The sequence below is a fragment of the Alligator mississippiensis genome, chromosome 5 (genome assembly GCF_030867095.1).
Source record: "Alligator mississippiensis isolate rAllMis1 chromosome 5, rAllMis1, whole genome shotgun sequence".
NCBI classification, from domain to species: domain Eukaryota; kingdom Metazoa; phylum Chordata; order Crocodylia; family Alligatoridae; genus Alligator; species Alligator mississippiensis.
The window spans coordinates 73,231,646-73,249,087 of NC_081828.1; the positions used below are offsets into that span (position 1 = coordinate 73,231,646).

The 17,442-nt window shown below is 39.2% G+C and overlaps 1 protein-coding gene across 5 annotated transcripts in view; it reads left to right on the forward strand.

Moving 5' to 3' along the window:
• Nucleotides 1–16,969, forward strand: part of COL11A1 (collagen type XI alpha 1 chain) — a 260,479-nt gene extending 243,510 nt beyond the window's left edge. For all 5 annotated transcript variants that reach the window (XM_059728451.1, XM_059728453.1, XM_059728452.1 and 2 more), the window contains 10 exons: nucleotides 2,061–2,114; nucleotides 3,480–3,587; nucleotides 4,308–4,361; nucleotides 4,459–4,494; nucleotides 4,617–4,670; nucleotides 5,411–5,660; nucleotides 9,349–9,461; nucleotides 10,292–10,360; nucleotides 11,360–11,593; nucleotides 15,215–16,969. In XM_059728451.1, the coding sequence (XP_059584434.1) occupies nucleotides 2,061–2,114; nucleotides 3,480–3,587; nucleotides 4,308–4,361; nucleotides 4,459–4,494; nucleotides 4,617–4,670; nucleotides 5,411–5,660; nucleotides 9,349–9,461; nucleotides 10,292–10,360; nucleotides 11,360–11,593; nucleotides 15,215–15,361 (1,119 nt within the window). In that variant the 3' untranslated portion in view covers nucleotides 15,362–16,969. The remainder of the gene's footprint in view (nucleotides 1–2,060; nucleotides 2,115–3,479; nucleotides 3,588–4,307; nucleotides 4,362–4,458; nucleotides 4,495–4,616; nucleotides 4,671–5,410; nucleotides 5,661–9,348; nucleotides 9,462–10,291; nucleotides 10,361–11,359; nucleotides 11,594–15,214) is intronic.
• Nucleotides 16,970–17,442: the final 473 nt, after the last annotated feature.

The window sequence follows — 17,442 nt, forward strand, 5'->3', positions numbered from 1 at the left end:
TAGAGTTTTTATTTTAGGATGTCCTACGTTCTATATATTCTGAGGTCTATTTACATAGCCCATAAAAAAATTACATTACTACTCTACTAACATTATAGCATACATTTTTCATGATGTCATTTTAATGTTATGTATTTATTTGTAATGCTTCCATTTTAGGTATTCGTTTTAGTTGCATTGGTTTACAAAGTTAGTATGCCCTGGTCTCACGTTGTCACAGGAGTAAATGGAAAAGGCAAAATTATGTGATTTGGAAGTCTGTGTCATTATAATCCCTGAAAGCCTGAGGAAGTAGACTGCTTTCAAAACATATTGCCCACTTGCATTCTTATGGGATGTGCCTTAAGCAACTCTGCTGTTGAATTTTTGTGCACTGTTGGTGGGATGGCTGAATTTGACAGTGCTTTGCTCTGGCAAAATTTACAGTAGAGCTGACAATCTCTATCTATAGGGTCATAAAGCATGAGTTGTGGCTCAAGTTAGCTTATGTATTCTTCTAATTTAACAGCATATCCCCCTACACAGTGCTAACTAAGAGCTCTGTCCTATAAATCTTAGACAGGCAATACCATTGACCTCCACTGGATTATTCACAAGCTTAATGACTTGTCACAGAAGTAATTTTGAAGGACCAGGTCCTACATTTTCTCTGTAGTACCCTGAGTTCTAACTGAATAATATGGAACTTGACATTTCTGGCCAAATTTTTTTGTTTTAGTCACCACTATCATGAGCTTTATTTAATTTTGCTTTACAGGGGCCAACTGCAGACAAAATATTGGCCAGAATCTTATTTTAGTCTGTTCCATAATCTGTAGCTATGGTGAGAGAAATTTCTTACTGTTTCTCCTGGGCATCACTGTAGGATATGAGCACCTCTCAGTCTTCACTGCATTATCCTCACAATACCCTGTGAATTGGGGTTGTGCTATTATTCCCATTTTTGCAGATGAGGAATTCATATATATGACCATATTTTAAAAGTTTTGTAAGGGATAAGTGACTTCAGCAGGTATCATTTTCAGGCTTCTTCATCTCAGTGGGCACATCTACACGAGATGCTAACTGAGCAATAGCCTAATAATACTGCATCGTAGTACTTCACAGCTCAAACAATGCTATTACGGTACTGCATAGTATTAGGCTACTGTGCAGTAGTGTCACTAAAAAGGTGTGCACTGGCACTACTGTGCAGTAATGCCAGTTACTGTGCAATAATTTAGTTATTGATTATACAAGTATTAAACTTAATATGCAGTAACTATGTTACTAGCACAGTAGTGAATGTGTAGACACGCCCAATGAGTTGAACCCTCCTAAGTCATGTAGGTCTTGTAATACTGAGCAGAGAAACACCTATTTAACTGGCTCAGACAGGTAGGATACAATGGTGTTAGAAGTCAAATCATGGTCCCAGGATAGGGCCCTCAGCACTGGACAAAAACATGAGTTGCTCTCATGAGAACAATAACAAAATAGGGAAGAAATTAATATAGAAATCCTGATTTACATCTGCAACACATTACTGACACTGAGTAAGATGGAAAAAAGACAATTCAGAGGTCTCTTTTTATGCAGTTTTATAAAGTGTTAGGTAGAATTAAGCCAATTAGGAAGTCTTCTTACTGTTGACTTGAAATTGGATAGGTACAGAAATAAATAACTGATGTTGGGAAAGTAATTAAAAGCCTGAAAAGTGCTCCAGGGGATAAAAAGCATAACATGGATAAGACTATTTGTTTCAATATCACATACTTCATTGCGTGTGTCCAATACCACATAAAGATTTTTAATTAACCTTTGTCTTCTCTTATGCTGTCCCTCTCTTCAATTTTCTAGGCTTGTCAAAAACAGCTACATGATTAGTGTAATGAATCAGAAAGGACTCTTTAAAGCACGTACTTAAAGGTTATCTTTTGCCCTAAGTTGTACAGGCAGTCATCCATCAACCACTGAATACCACTGTACTGAAAATATCTTTAATATTTCAGGTGAATGCCATGAATTAAATGTGCTGCTATTTAAAATAGTTTTTAATGTTGTTTCCCTTGACTTTTTAGGGTCCACCTGGTTTGCCTGGATTGAAGGGAGATCCAGGTTCCAAGGGTGAGAAGGTACGTGAACATTTCTCAAATTCTCATTTCTCTTCTGAGATCTTGTAATTATGAAATTAGATCTGAGGCTAAGTACAGATAGTCAAAAAGCCCACAGCCGAATCAATTCATTGTTTGTAGGTTAGTCCAAGTTGCATAGAATGAACGGATAAGCAAGTGAACAGAAATTCATTTTTGATTCTGGAAATGCAGCCACATGCCTACAGTGGCTTAGGCCAGAAGCTGGGAGGTGCTAGAGCATACCTCCCTGCTCAGCTACAGCAGACACTTTGGGCCAAGGCTAACCCTCCCACCCTATAAAAGGGGGTGTGCAGGGGATGTGCAAAGCTTCCTGGGATGCTAGAGGACTGTGAGTTAACTTGACTCTGGAGGGGACCTGGGACAGGAGTTCGATAAACCAATTTAACCTAAATCAGTTAAGTCTGATACTACATCCAGGTTTAACTTAAACCAGTTTTGGTCCTTTTGGAAGCAGTTGTTGACCTTCTGTTGTGTTACAGATTTGAACTGGTTTCTGATCACTTATACCAGTTTCTGTAATTTCTGTCCATAGCCTCGGTGTCATATTGCCTCTGTGTAAAACTAGGAAAAGGAAAAAGTTATTCTTGGCCTAAAAGAAAGTCATAGTGAAAGGAAAGCAAGCTCCTAGATACCCATCAATCAACTCCCTACTTACATAATAATAATAAAATGACAGACTGCATGTGACCATCCTAGAGATATTCAGGAAGTTTTTACCTGTCATAAATTTAATGGATCACAATTGCTTTTTCCTGCTATTAAATGCCCACAGATTTTAAAAGGAGCATAATGAAATTAATTACCCACTTGAACATGTGTATCTTCCATGTTTCACATAAAGGTAGACAATTGACCACTTATTGACCATTAGGTCAGGGGAGAGCTGTATTTAAAGGAATGAAGCTCACTGGGTATTATTATATTTTATTGGGTAAGTGGATAACATCTAAATGGATATCTTTTATAATGAAATAGTTGAAAGCTTTACTGGCAAACAAGTGTGGGACATTTAAATACTGAAGAGTACCCATACATATTGTTAAATTAATCTTGACTCTGTTTCAGTAAAAACCTACCCGGTAGTACTCAGGTATGTTTTTCACTCAATCAGTAGTCAACTATGCAGGTAATCTCTGAGCATAAAAGCATGAAACAATCAATCAGCAAATGCATGCATCTGCAAAATATTTCTATATCTGCAGTTTTCAGGATAAGGCAGTAAGTGGCATAGTGATGACTTTTGAATATCCTAAACTATCAACATACATTGCTTATTTAATTTATTCTTTTCCATACTTTTATAACTTGACCTTCAATATAATTTTCCTCTCATGTTTTTTCTAGGGACATCCAGGTTTGATTGGTCTGATTGGACCTCCGGGAGAACAGGGTGAAAAGGGTGACAGGGGTCTCCCAGGTGCACAAGGATCTCCTGGAGCCAAGGGCGATTCGGTCAGTAAAACAACATACTTTTGTTTTCATTCACATTCTGTACAAGCTTGTCCTTTCTGCAGAGCACAGTGGGAGAGAGTTTTATGTTGCAATACTTAATGCGTTTTTTTGTAAGAAGCATTTAACTATTACTAGTTACTTACAAGAACACCAGAGCAAGAAATCAAAATCTTTGTCACTATACAAGTATGTTTTAAAGCTAAAAAGCTTATGATCTAGCTTCATTCACCAGACAAGATCCAGCAGGTGAATGAAAGCAAACAGAAGAGAGGCAAAGTAATCCATGGCATATTTTCATGTAGACTAGTTGTGTACATAGTGTAGTTCACCATCTGCCTCCTTCTTATCAAATGGCAGTATATTTCAGGCATCCTGTCAAAATGAGTCTTTACAGAGAGATTGGAAAGAAAAGAATATCGTGGCATTATTAACTCTGGAGGGTAAGAACAAGTGTGTAACTGAAATTGGCAGTATGTTTAAAGTATTTTTAATAATAATATTTTTTTATAATAAAACATTATTAATAATAAGTTTAGGTTTCTCTGAAGCCCTCCCCATTTAAGCCAATATAAAAACTCCCATCAACATAGTGGCTCTGGAATGGGTCACTGTGTAGGTTTGCTCTGTATTTGTATATCTCATTATCCCAGTCATTGTTGCCCATTATGACAGACACAATGCAATCCAGCATAATTTAGTTTTGTGCTTATGTTTCTTCAGGGCATTACTGGTCCTGCTGGTCCACTTGGCCCCCCTGGTCCTCCTGGTCTACCTGTAAGTAATGAATCCAGAGTGTTTCAACATGTAACTTTTAGTTCCAAGTATTCTTAACCTAAGTACAACACAGTCTAACTATGTGGTATCCTTCTAGGGTCCTCAAGGTCCAAAGGGTTCTAAAGGATCCACAGTAAGTAACTCCCCTCTAAATTTGTTCTTCATTTTCCCTTATGTTTTCTCTCTTTTTAAAGACAACATTGTCTTCTGTATCCTTTTGGAATTGCTAATACAGTGTTTCTCACTGCTTTCTAGGGTCCTGCTGGTCAGAAGGGTGATGGTGGTTTACCAGGGCCCCCTGGTCCTCCTGTAAGTAGAATCTTTCCTACAGTTCACATTGACTTAAAGATCCTGTTTCATGAGGGAGGCAAATCAGACTTTGAGAAGTTTCAGAGGAGAAAAATACTGAAGTGGGAAAAAAATTTCTGACAATGCAACTTTATGTTGGAAAATACAAATTCATCAAAAGCAAAATGTTTGACAGAAATACATCATCTGTAATCTATATGTGTTTTGAAATTAAAAATGAAAAAGTAGCTTTCAACAAAGTTGAGACATTCCATTTCAATACTTCAAGAATGGAACATTTAGATTTTCCATTTTGAAACATTTCCATTTTAATCCTTTAATTTTATTAAAATATCAAGAAAATATCTTGATTGCTTTTTTTATTGTTTTTGTTTTCAAGGAATGAAAATTTCAATTGACCCAGTATACAAGCTAGTGGAACTGTGGTTCATAGGACCCTTTAGAAACATTTATTTTCATTCTAGAGGGTGTACCAAGAGCCCCCATTACTACATCCCTTTAGAGTGTTGCAATTTATGCTTCCCCAAATGGCAGGTAGCAATGACTTTGTCTTCGTAAAACTGTTCTTTTAAACTAGTCCATGAAAAACCCTAAGGAAACCTGAGCTAAATGACTAAAATAGAGAATTTGGAGTAAGACTGTTGAAATCACCTCCAACCACATTTTCTATTGACCAGTGTATTTTCGCATTTGGAAAATAAGAAAAAAAGGTAACCTAGAATACATTATTTCTTTTACAGGGTCCTCCAGGCGAGGTAATCCAGCCTTTGCCTATCCAATCACCCAAAAAGACAAGAAGATCTTCAGATTACATGTTGGCTGCTGCAGGTGATAATATCCTGGATTACTCAGATGGCATGGAGGAGATCTTTGGTTCACTCAATTCTCTGAAGCAAGACATTGAGCATATGAAATATCCAATGGGAACTCAGAATAACCCAGCCCGAACTTGCAAAGATCTACAACTCTGCCACCCTGACTTCCCAGATGGTATGTTAATATTACATGACAAAAGCAAATAGACTAAGGTTATGATTTACTAAAGTGCACTGATATCTCATTAATTCTAGTTATATGGTTAATAGAACCTCTAAGTAAAGTAAAGAAAATGCTTATTAATTCTATTCCTGCAGGTAAAAAAAACTAATATAAATGTGGATAGAAAAATCCTATGTCTATAAAGGAAGAATTTATTAGATGTGAAATGCAGTCTGGTTTTAGACTTACAACTTCTAAAAATGGCTTTGATAAAAAAGTATACTAGAAAGAAAGGAAATAAAAGTTTACCCAGTTATTTACAAACACACATTTTCCAAAAAACAATGCTTGAAATTTTGTTGCCACAAAGTCAAAAGAACAGTTCTTTTGCCCTGAGAACACATGAAGAAAAAAAGACTGAAGGTTGTTTACCTTTATGTAAAACATGGCAGATACATATGTTCAAGTGTACAAGGTGTTGTTAAGGGTCATATTAAGTGGCATGAACATTTCATAATATAATATGATATTTATGAATAATACAATATTTATAAATAATATGACATTTGTATGACTATTATATAAACTATGCACTTATGTTCAAGAGTGCATAATTGTTTAATTATTTGAACAATTTAACACTTTATTTAATTATTTTTCTCTCTTTTTTTACTAAGCGTACCCTCTGGAAAGACTTAAATGAAGGCCAGTTTTCACACAACACTCATGTTTTTATATTTCTTGTGTGACAATGAATACTTCCCCCAGTTCAAAGTAATTTTTGTCTGGTTTTAAATTAGAGCAAAATACATTTTGACAGTTTAATAATATTTATTTCATTCACTCTAGATAGATAAAAACAGATGGTTGCCTTGAGGAGTAGTTAAGTTATGTGCTATATGAAAAGTACATATTTTACAATTCAGCATCTCTATAATAATGAACATCTTTTATTGATATTCTGACTTCATCATTTACTAGTATTTAGCTATTATTTGGAGCCTCTTTCATATCAATGTAGGTTTAATTTGGTTAAAATAAAATTATTTATTTAAATAAAAAATCTCTTAGGAGTAAGGTGTCCATGGGTAGGACAGTCTGTTTAAAGTAAAAAGGCTGAATCAAAAAAAGTTTTAAAAAGTGGCTTCCGCTATTGTCATAAACATCATACATCCCTGTGTTTGATACTTTACATTCAGGGGACTGTATTGTTCAAAGGATTAGTGGGTTCATCTACACCTAATGTTATATTGCTGCAGCAACATGCTATGATGACATAACATTGATGGGCAAAAACTGTGATGCCGCAGCTACGTCACCATAGCAACATGCTCCCTCATTATAGTGCATTGCTACAGGAACGTAGCAGCTAAAAATAACTGTGCAGCCAGCACAGTGCAGTATGGGCTGTTACTGTAATACATGATGGTGCAGTAACAATGGCGCTGCATGACCATGTGTAGACATGCCCAGTATAACATGCCTTTCACAACTGAAATTAAATCTGGGCTCAAAGAGTGACTATAAATGACTGCTCTTTGCCATTACTACCATTAGTATGAATTACCTGGTGGTATTAGGCCACATCAATAAATTACTAATACACATAGAATAATTATGAACCCTCTACTTAGAGATTCCTGTCTGAATGGGGTAGTTATTGGACCTCAGCTTCACCTTCTACACTAGCTTTACTTTGAATCTATAAATGTTAACTGTGCAGACCCCATCACTGGTAAATATGGTAAAAGCTGTAATGGAGACAAGTGTTTTTATCTCAGGATCCTCCAACCAAAAAGTAATTAAAATATGTTTACCATCTAAAACTACATAAGGCTTCTCTAACAATAACTGAATTAACTGATTAGAGATGCACCAATACATTGATCCATATCATATTGGCACTGGTAATTGACATGATCAACAATTGGCTTTTTTTGGCTGATGTGGCTGATAATGTTACCAATAAATGCTGCATGTATGTGCACAGCTGCAGCATGCACATGGCCAGGAGTGCACCCTGGAAGCTTGAAGAGCAGTGTCCGGCTGATAAGCATTTGTGGGGGAAGAGGTGGTAAAAAGGAAAGGGTATGGGGAGGCAGATTGAGGCCCCTGTGGTGAGGGAGGGAGAGGGGGATGTTGCAGGGGCAGGCGCTGAACAGCTGGGGCAGGGCAGGGTGCACAACGGAGCTGCAAGTGGCTCATCCAGTGGGCATGGGGAGGAGGAGACAGCTCCCATCAATGTATGCACCCCAGGAGATGTATGGGGGGGCATGTGCACCCTGGATCTGTGTGCAGGGTGAGCATGGGCTGCCCGCTGTGGGTGAGGCCATTGCAGCGCTGGGCTGTTCCCTGAAGAGACTGGCCCAGGGCTGCACTCAGGGTAGGTGGGGCAGGTGGCAGCACTGCTGGGAAGGGGGTTTATGGGGTGGGGCTACAGCCACCCCAAAATTTCCATAGCCTCCCCATTCCAGTGCTGCCCACACCACCCCACCTGGCCTGACCACAGCCCTGGTGCAGCTACTCCTGCCAGGACGAGCCCAGTGTCACCCCGGGCTCCAAGCACGCAGTGGCAGGCCATCCTCATCCTGTGCACAGATCCGGGGGGGCACGTGCCCCCCTCCCATGCCTCCCCTGGGGATGCACACAGTGTTGGGAGCTGTGCCCCCGCTTCCCCATGCCCTCCAGATGAGCTGCTCTTGGCTCCATCCCACACCCACCACAGCTGTTTATCACCTGCCCATGCCCTTGCCCCTTCCCCAGTCCCATTTCCTCCCTCACTGTGGGGGCCTCGATCTGCCCCCTGACACCCCTTCCCTCCTCCCGCCCTTCCCCCCCCACAGACACTGCTTACCAGCCAGACACTTCTTTCAGAGTTTCTGGGCTACATATCGGCAATTGGATTGGTATCGACCAATATGGCTCATTAATACTCAGCCATCAGTAATGGCCCCAAAAATCTTTATCGGTGCACCCCTAGCTTAGATAATATAATGGTTAAAATATCTGAATCTGTGGCAGTTTTATTAATGCTGCAACTACAGATAAACAATGTAGGGTGGAAATAGGGGCAACAGTCTGATCTCATAGTGGACCTGCCACCAGAGATGGGAGAGAAAGTCACTGTGTACCTACATTCTGCAAAAAATGCTCACCTCGGCTGATACAGTGTGCGCCACCCAGAATGCAGGGTTATGCATAAATGGCAGAACCCAGTATTTAGACCTCATACTGCTACTGGAAGATGGATCCTTAACTGTTAATATCTGTTTTTCTTGCAATGTGTTGAAATATTTTGATTATGATATGAAAGTTCTGACATCACAAAAGTAGAAACTTATGCCTCATGTGCATCTTCTCGTTTCCTTATAGTGGAAATGTGAAGACTGCAAAATATTTTAGTCTCTTGTGATGTAGTTCCTCAAAAAATGTACCAGAAACATTCAGCAGTTACAGCTTGAAACAAAATACAAAAAGAAAGCAAGAAGAAAAAATAGATTTGGATGCTGTTTTATCCTTAGAAAAAAATATCAATAAAAGAAAAAAAAAGCAAATGGAAATTGTTAATTCTCAGCCTTGAAGATAGAAGAATTATAGCTTTTCAACTGAAAATCTTTTAGAGCAGCATTAGATGGCAGTAAAACATGACTCTTTTTAAATATATCATTATTGGAAGCAAATCCTTTATCTTTCATTTTAGGTGAATATTGGATTGATCCTAACCAGGGCTGCTCTGGAGACTCCTTCAAAGTGTACTGTAATTTCACAGCAGGTGGGGAAACTTGCATCTATCCAGATAAGAAATCTGAAGGAGTAAGTACCAATGTGTGTTTTGGGTTGACTGTTGTCAGTTCCTGCTGTGCTGTTGCAACATTGAACTAAACAGGAAAATTAGACTTTCACAATTTCTGTTTATCTGCCTTTCTTACAGGCTACTTATTATATTTGCATTTGCATAAACATGAATAAAGCAATGAAATGATACACATAGTTAACAAATAGCCACTTTATTTTTCTTTTGCTCAGATTTTTTATGCACCTGCTTGCTAGCTAAACTTCTGCTGTATCTCAGGATGTAACACAGCTGTGCAGCCATTTTTTAATGAGAGCATAAGCATTAATCTGGCATCTAAAAGATAAACTTTTTTGTCAAATTCTACACTTTCTTGTCTCTTAAGTCTCATTAAAACCTTTGCAAGATGCGCATAGAACATTACCTGTAGGATCTGATAAGAGATCCACGCTCACAAGAATAAATGTCAGGGAGCAAATAGTGAAGAAGCAGGTTCATCTTTTAATGTCAGTACCAGTGCAAACTCCTATTTTAGACATCCTGTGCTAGAGCATTTTTACCAGTAACTTATCTGAGTAAACCTGAATCTTAACAGGTAACCATACTCTTTTTCCTTTTATAAACAGAAATAATCTTATTATTTGTAATTCAGTTAGAGTAAACTAATATATAGGTATTGTACCTCTACCTAAACAAAGTAGCCATTTTTAGAGATGTTTATGTGTATGTGTCTTGACAAGCTTTTTTAAGTTCAATACCTCAGGAAAGAAAGATTCATTTTATAGTTCTTGAACATTTTTCTTTCTTACCTGTATTTTAAACACTTATATTCCATGCTTTTTCAATACAGGTAAGAATTTCAACATGGCCAAAGGAATATCCAGGAACCTGGTTTAGTGAATTTAAGAGAGGCAAACTGGTAAGTAGTCATCTATTTGTATAGTCATTCACAAACAAGGTACATGCTGCTAATGATGAATATTCACCAGTGATCTTGATTATATAGATGCTAAAAGCAATTTAGTCAGCTCCATTAGAGAAAAGGAGCCTGCCCTATGCTGTTCCATCTACTACTCTGCAAATATAGCAACAATAACAGTGGCAAATCTATAGTTGATGATTTTGCTCTTGGTGCTGGCAAACTTCACACCATCGTTGAGCTTTTGCAGAGCAACTTGAATGCAGCTCATATGCCCCATCCAAGAAACTGAAATAGACTTGAGCATTATTAAATGAGTAGTGTGTTTTCTTGCATACTACATGTGTCCAAATAACACATGCACCTTGTTTTGCAAAGGAATAATGAAACAGATTTTTCCAGAACTGAGGGTGAAAGATAACTGCATGGAGCGGCTGGCTTGCGCTCAGTCAGCTCAATGCCAGCTTCAGACAAAAGCTAGAGGTTTTACCCTCTACTCATCCAAAAGTTACTCTTAATTTGGTAGTGGCTGTGAGAGGGTTAAAACTGGATTCTGCCTCTGCTGGCAGGAAAGAGGAGAAAAAAGACTCCTGGCAGCCATTACAGTGCATCCTCACTTCCATCCCAATACAGAAATCAGCTTTCCCACTGAAGACGTGTGCCCAAATTTCGAGGGCTGATATTTAGGGAAAAGGTATGAAGGGTATGCAAAGGAATATGATATAATAAAAATATAGTCACTATTAAATGGTTCCAGAATAATTTTCTATCGCAAGCTTATGGAATATAGAAGAGAGGGTTCTCTGTATGGCAAAATAGGATGCAGCTTAAATGTATAGTTCCATGTCTTAATTCTTTACAAAATGTGCTATAAAATCAGCAAACCATATTCAGTTGATTTTTATATTGAAGCTTCTTAATGTGAACTTTGTCAACCATGATTTTTCTCTTTTGCATTTTAGTGAACCAAATGTTCATGTGCCTACTTATATTTTCCAGCTTTCCTATTTGGATGTTGAAGGCAATGCCATTAATATGGTCCAAATGACATTCCTTAAACTACTGAGTGCCTCTGCAAGACAAAATTTCACTTACAACTGTCATCAGTCAGTAGGTTGGCATGATGCATCATCTGACAGCTATGACAAAGCGCTGAGGTTCTTAGGATCAAATGATGAAGAGATGTCTTATGACAACAATCCTTACATCAAAGCTCTTCATGATGGTTGTGCAGTAAGTATAGGCTCAGAATATTCTTTTGTACTTTAATATGACAGGTTAGTTTGATAATCCAAACAGGTCCTTCTTATGCCAGCTTCCTTTGGAGAAAAGCTTTCCAAAGGTTTTATTTTTAATAGTCTGCCATTTCAGTAGATTTTAATTACAGTGAATTAGTCCCTTATTTAAATTGCATAAAACTATTGAGAAAAATAGTATTAACCATATATCAAGCAATATCAAGGGTAGGATCTCTTGTCTAATTTCAAGACAATGCCAGTATCTTGAAATTAGACATTTCTTATTATAGATATAACATAATGGAGAAGTAATAGAAAATAAGCATCACTGAAAGAGGCATCACACTGATGGTATATATTTACAGTCAAAGCAATTGATGCAAGGGAAGACTATAATGTAAGGTAGCAAAAACATGTATCAGGAATCTGTACCATGCATCCAAGGCCTGTGAATCAATTAATTTGACATGTGGCATTGTTTACCTAGAATGGGAATAGTAGAAATAAAATCCAGGTAAAGTTCATAGAGCCCATACCTCTTGCAGCCCTCCTAGTGCCAGTTGGTGTGTTTGACACATACACCAGCTATCTAATCATCTCTTAAGCAAGGTATTGGGTCTCCAAAGGCATAACATTTGGTATCTTCCTTCGTCAGATGCCATGTTTTAATACTAATTTTTTTTGCCATGAGTTATCCAAGCGTATATCAAGGTTTATAACGCTAATCACTGTGATGATTGTATACCACTGGGAGAGCTAAGCATTTTAGAGATAATTATGGAGAAGCATGTGATAAAGGAAGCAAGTATCAGTAACAAAACCTGAAAGCCTTCGGTTTCCTGCAGTGAATTTAATATGGTTTTAACCGGGTCTGATTCAGAGACAAGGTTAATTTAGTTGGCTAGTGATCATTTCTCGGCAATAACATTCTGGTCTATGACTCTTTCTCTTCAATCTGTGCCTCTCTTTTTATAAACCCTCTCAGGTTTTTATATAGCTCTTGTCATCATGCTATCTATATGTGTGGAGCTCCTGGAGATGGCACTAGTTATAGTGCCATCAACAAGATGATGACTATGACAGAGAGCTTGGTGCACCTGTTAATTTAAGAAGGGAGGCTGCTTAAGGAGCAGCCTGCAGGTGTGGCAGGGGCTAATGAGGGAATCACCTGACCAGAAATGGGAAATGGCTTGAGACAGATAAGGCCAGGGCCTAAGCTGATTAGGCAGTCTAGCCCCAGGAGCCATAGGGCAAGGATCTGCTGGCAGCAGGGCTGCAGCAAGGCTCCTGCCTAAACATCTGAGCTGGGGTAAGTGGTGCTGAGCCCAGGAACAAGACAAGCCTTGGAATAGATAGACCTGGGAACAGGAGTAGGTGAGCCCATAACCTGGAGAGGGGCACCAGAGAGTAAAGGGCCAGGGTACAAATAGAGCACCCAAGAGGGGCAAGGCAGGCCTGGGAACAGGGGTCAGGAACACAGCATCTGAGGGGGGTGAGGCAGGCTTTTGAATAGATAAGCTTGGGGACCTAGGGAGAGATAGGCTTGAGCCCCCAGAGACAGAGACAGGGCTTAAGCTAGGGTGGCCATTCATCCAGTTTTATAGAGGACAGGCTGGTTTTCTGGTCCTCTGTCCTCTATTGATATGAAACCAGATGTGTTTGTGTCCTCTATTTTTCACCACTCAGCACCCTCTGCTCCCCCACCACTGACACCATCACGGCCACCTGTGGAAGCTCCCCACTCAGCCCACCCCTGCTGCTGACACTGCCACGACTGCCTGCAGGAGCTCCCCACTTGGCCCACTCCTACTGCCAACACTGCCGTGTTTGCCTGTGGGAGCTCCCCACTTACTGCCACCACGCCCCTGCTGCCAATACCACCACTACCACCTGCAGGAGCTTGCCATGCCCCCCCAGCCTTTGGAGGCACGCGATGTTCATGGTGGTGGGGACAGTTTCACTAAATACAACAGTCCTCTATTCTTGAGGGACATCAATGGCCACCCTAGCTTAAGCCCAGGAAGGACTAGGTACTTGGGAGGAGGTCCAGTGTCCAGGGGGACTAGGTACTCAAAAGAAGGTCTGGTGCCTGGGAGAAGGACAAGGAAAGTCCAACACCTAGAGGGATTAAGCACCCAAGAGAAGGTCCGGTGCCTGGCGGGGGGGCAGGGGAGTCCAGTGCTGAAGGGGGACTAAGCATTCAAGGGAAGCTCCAGTGCCTGGGGCCTGCCAGAGGGCAGAGAATTGTTTTAGCAGATCACTTGTGAGGCATGGCAGTAGTGCTTATTGGGGAGGATGGAGCCCACAAAAGTAGCCTTTAAGGCCATGACCACAGGCACCTGTGGTCATAAGAGTAAGACCAGGCTTGGGAAGCCCTGAGGCAGCCTCCCTTTCCTCAGAAGTTAATAACATCAAGGCATGGTGAGTGAGTAAAAAGGGGAGAGGGCCCCAAAAGGAAGCCAGGTTGGCAAGGGCTGAGTGCAGCGGTGGCAAGTGAAAAGCTCCTGAGGAGCTCCTTTAAGTGTACTTAAGAAGCGGGTTCGGTATTCACAAATATTTTTAACCGCGAATGCCGAACCCACGAATACTGAGGGTTTCCTGTACTTTCTTAATGTCCATGAGATTGGGGTTTAGATGAGGAGCCACTACATGAAGTTCAGTCCAGATGAAAGCATTCTCTATAGGCAGAAAGCAGGGAGGAAAGGAAAGGGCACTGCTGTGAGAAGTGAAGATAACTTCAGAAGATCAATATCTAGTCTTTGTTGAGGCTGTACTTAGCACAATCCAGTCCGGATTCTTATTCCATTACCTGGACTAGCTTTTATAAGCCTGTGTCCCTCAGTAGGGTTGCAGCTTTGTTTATCATCTTTGATGTTTTCAACTCACCTTCCTCTCTCAGCAGTGCCCTCTCCTTTACTTCCTCTCTCCCTATGCTTTGTATATAACTTATCTTATTCCTTTCTGTTTAGTACCCCTGCTCTCTGAAAATCCATTCATAGCATCTGATAAAGTAGGCAGTAGCCTACAAGAGCTCATCCTTCTGAGTAAATTAGTCTATAAGGCAGAGGTGTAGCAATGAAAATGGACACCCAGGGCAGCTGTGACACGTGGAGAAAGCAGCAACTTCCAGCTGTTGCTGTGCCACTGGTGCAATCATGCAGCAACAGTGGGTTTTTTTCCCAACCCCCTGAAGTCAGTGCCTGGGGTGGCTGCTCCCAGAGAAGCTGAGTATATAGAAGCCCGAGGGCCCTGGCCCCACTCAGGAAGAGGGCTGTCACCTGAAATGTGTAAAACTTTCCATATGTCCATCATGTTAGGCCCCTTCCCTCCCCACCATTTGTAAAAATAAAAGTTAGTGCCTATGGCTGTTCCCATTGCCCTGCCCTAGTTACACTTCTGCTATCAGGTGCCACACAGCTTTGCTTTCTTCCTGATTTCAGACCAACACAACTAAGTACCTCTTTCTGTGCAGTTAATATAGTTCATAGCATGTTCCTTTGTTATCCATAAGTTTTGTACTTTAAAAGTGACTGAAAAAGCTATGTAATATGTTTTCTGCTTTTATGTATAACCATATTCGGTTTTGTTTTACTCCTTTTTTTTCTTTTTCATACAGTCTAGAAAAGGCTATGCGAAGACTGTGATCGAAATCAATACACCTAAAATAGACCAAGTGCCTATTGTTGATGTGATGATTAATGACTTTGGTGATCAGAATCAGAAGTTTGGATTCGAAGTTGGTCCTGTCTGTTTCCTTGGTTAAGTTTAGGGCAGAGAGCAGAACAACAAACATTGTGCCTTGGTGCTACCAACCCACTTCATGCCACATGCAAGTTTTGAATAAGGATGGTATAGAAAATCTGTCTGGCTGTGTGTGTGTATCTTACCTAGAAAGTACTTGTTGCCCTTGTAGGGCCAGAATCACATAACTTAAACTTATTTGGAAAATCATGAAGGACATAAAAATGCTGTGGCCGTGTTAGACAGCATAGGCTAATTTTATGAACACCCCCTTTGGACTCTTCTGGTGCTGTAAAAAAAAAATAATGTCATGGTGCTCCTTTCATTACAACAAAGTGGTGTTAGGAAAGTGTTTAACAAACTGTAATTATTCTATGTACAGTACTGTACTGTTATTTCTCTGTCCATTTCCAAAACTTGCATGTGTCTCTGATTGCATCTGGCTCCTATTTTATAATTGCAAAATGACGTTGTCAATACTGTGTATGTATTATGAAAAATAAAGTTGTAATTGACAGTGAATCCAATTCAATTTCCTGATTAATAATAAAAATCCCTTTGTATATATTGATGTTGAAGAGCTTTGTTATTTGAAGTCACCAGCAAAAACTTTGGGTGACAAAACTGGAAGACGTTTGGCAGCACACTTAAAACAACACTTCTCTGCAGATACTACTTTATGATGATAATTTCAAGAATGAATGCACCCGTTAAGGTGCTGTATTCCATGGTGCTATACCTCAGACTTTTATTTTCCTGTTCAGATTTCAGAATTTCTTAAGATACCTGTATATACCTAAAATAAGTAAGTTTATTTTTGGGTGCGGGAAATGTCTATGAAGAAGGATGAAGGGGGAAAAAAAAAAAAAAGCTCAAGCGTAAGAAATCTGTTCAAGTCTATGTGAAGTAAATGGTTAGTCATATAGCCTTCCCTTTTTTGTATCTCATCTTCATTGTGCTTCTTTGATCCACATAAATATTAAAACTGGATTCTAAAAATTATTTATGGATTTGTGCAGTGTTTACTTGGATTTTATGTGAACAATGATAAGTATTTGCTTCCTGAAACAGATACAAAATTCTACACGTAATACCCCATATATGATTTATCCATCCTGCAAATGTGATTTTTTTTCCCCCATTATTTTTTTCAAGCTTAGGGACACAATATGTCTAGGTCATGTGATTCTACCTAGTTGCCAAGCAACATATGAGGGAACTGCTACCTACAGAGCTTGTTTCTGACCCAAACTGTTACAATTTGCAATTCAAATCTCCCAAAAGAGGTGGGTTTGTCCTTCCTTTAAATATTGTTTAGGTAGTGGGAAGTAGAAATAACATTTTGACTTTACAAAACAAATCCTTTTGTAATTATTTTTCATAATATATGTAAGACTTGAAAATAAATGTTTGTTATTTCTTATATAAATTGTTAACTTAATTGGTACCAGATTCCACTGGCTCATTTCCAAATGGTATTTTATCATGCAAGATTATACGTGTGTAAAAGTGAGATTTAAAAAGTCAACTTTTGCTGTTCAGAATTTCTTATATTTTTGAACCAAAGTTTGTAATTGTCACCTCAAAGAGGGAAAATACAAATTTTATTAATAAAATCAAGTCTTGTCTACCTGGATTGGTCACTCTGTTTCTTCAAAATACAAGAAATGTTATATCATCCTTGGTATTGTAACTGCGTTATGATTCCAGACCATCCAGAATGAAATAATAATAATCCTAATATATGTGTGTAAAGCATTACACAAACACATCATGAGCAGAAGTAAAAATACTAGACTCCTCTCCTGCCAGTGGTAGCATGTAGTAGGACTGATGTGCTCAGTTTTAATAATCCCTCTTAAAGGCAGTAAGGATTTGTAGCTCCAGCAGTCTTCTTGTTCTCTATATCAGGACCTAAACTTCTTCCCATAACCCATTTTTGATGTATTTATAGGACTCCTGTCCTTGTAATATCTGAGAACCTTGCAATCTTAAAATAAATGTATTCTTACACCATACCTGAGAGGCAAGGAAGTACTCCCATTTTGCAGAGAACCATGACAAAGAAAAACTAAGGGAAATATCCAAAAAAATATTTAGATG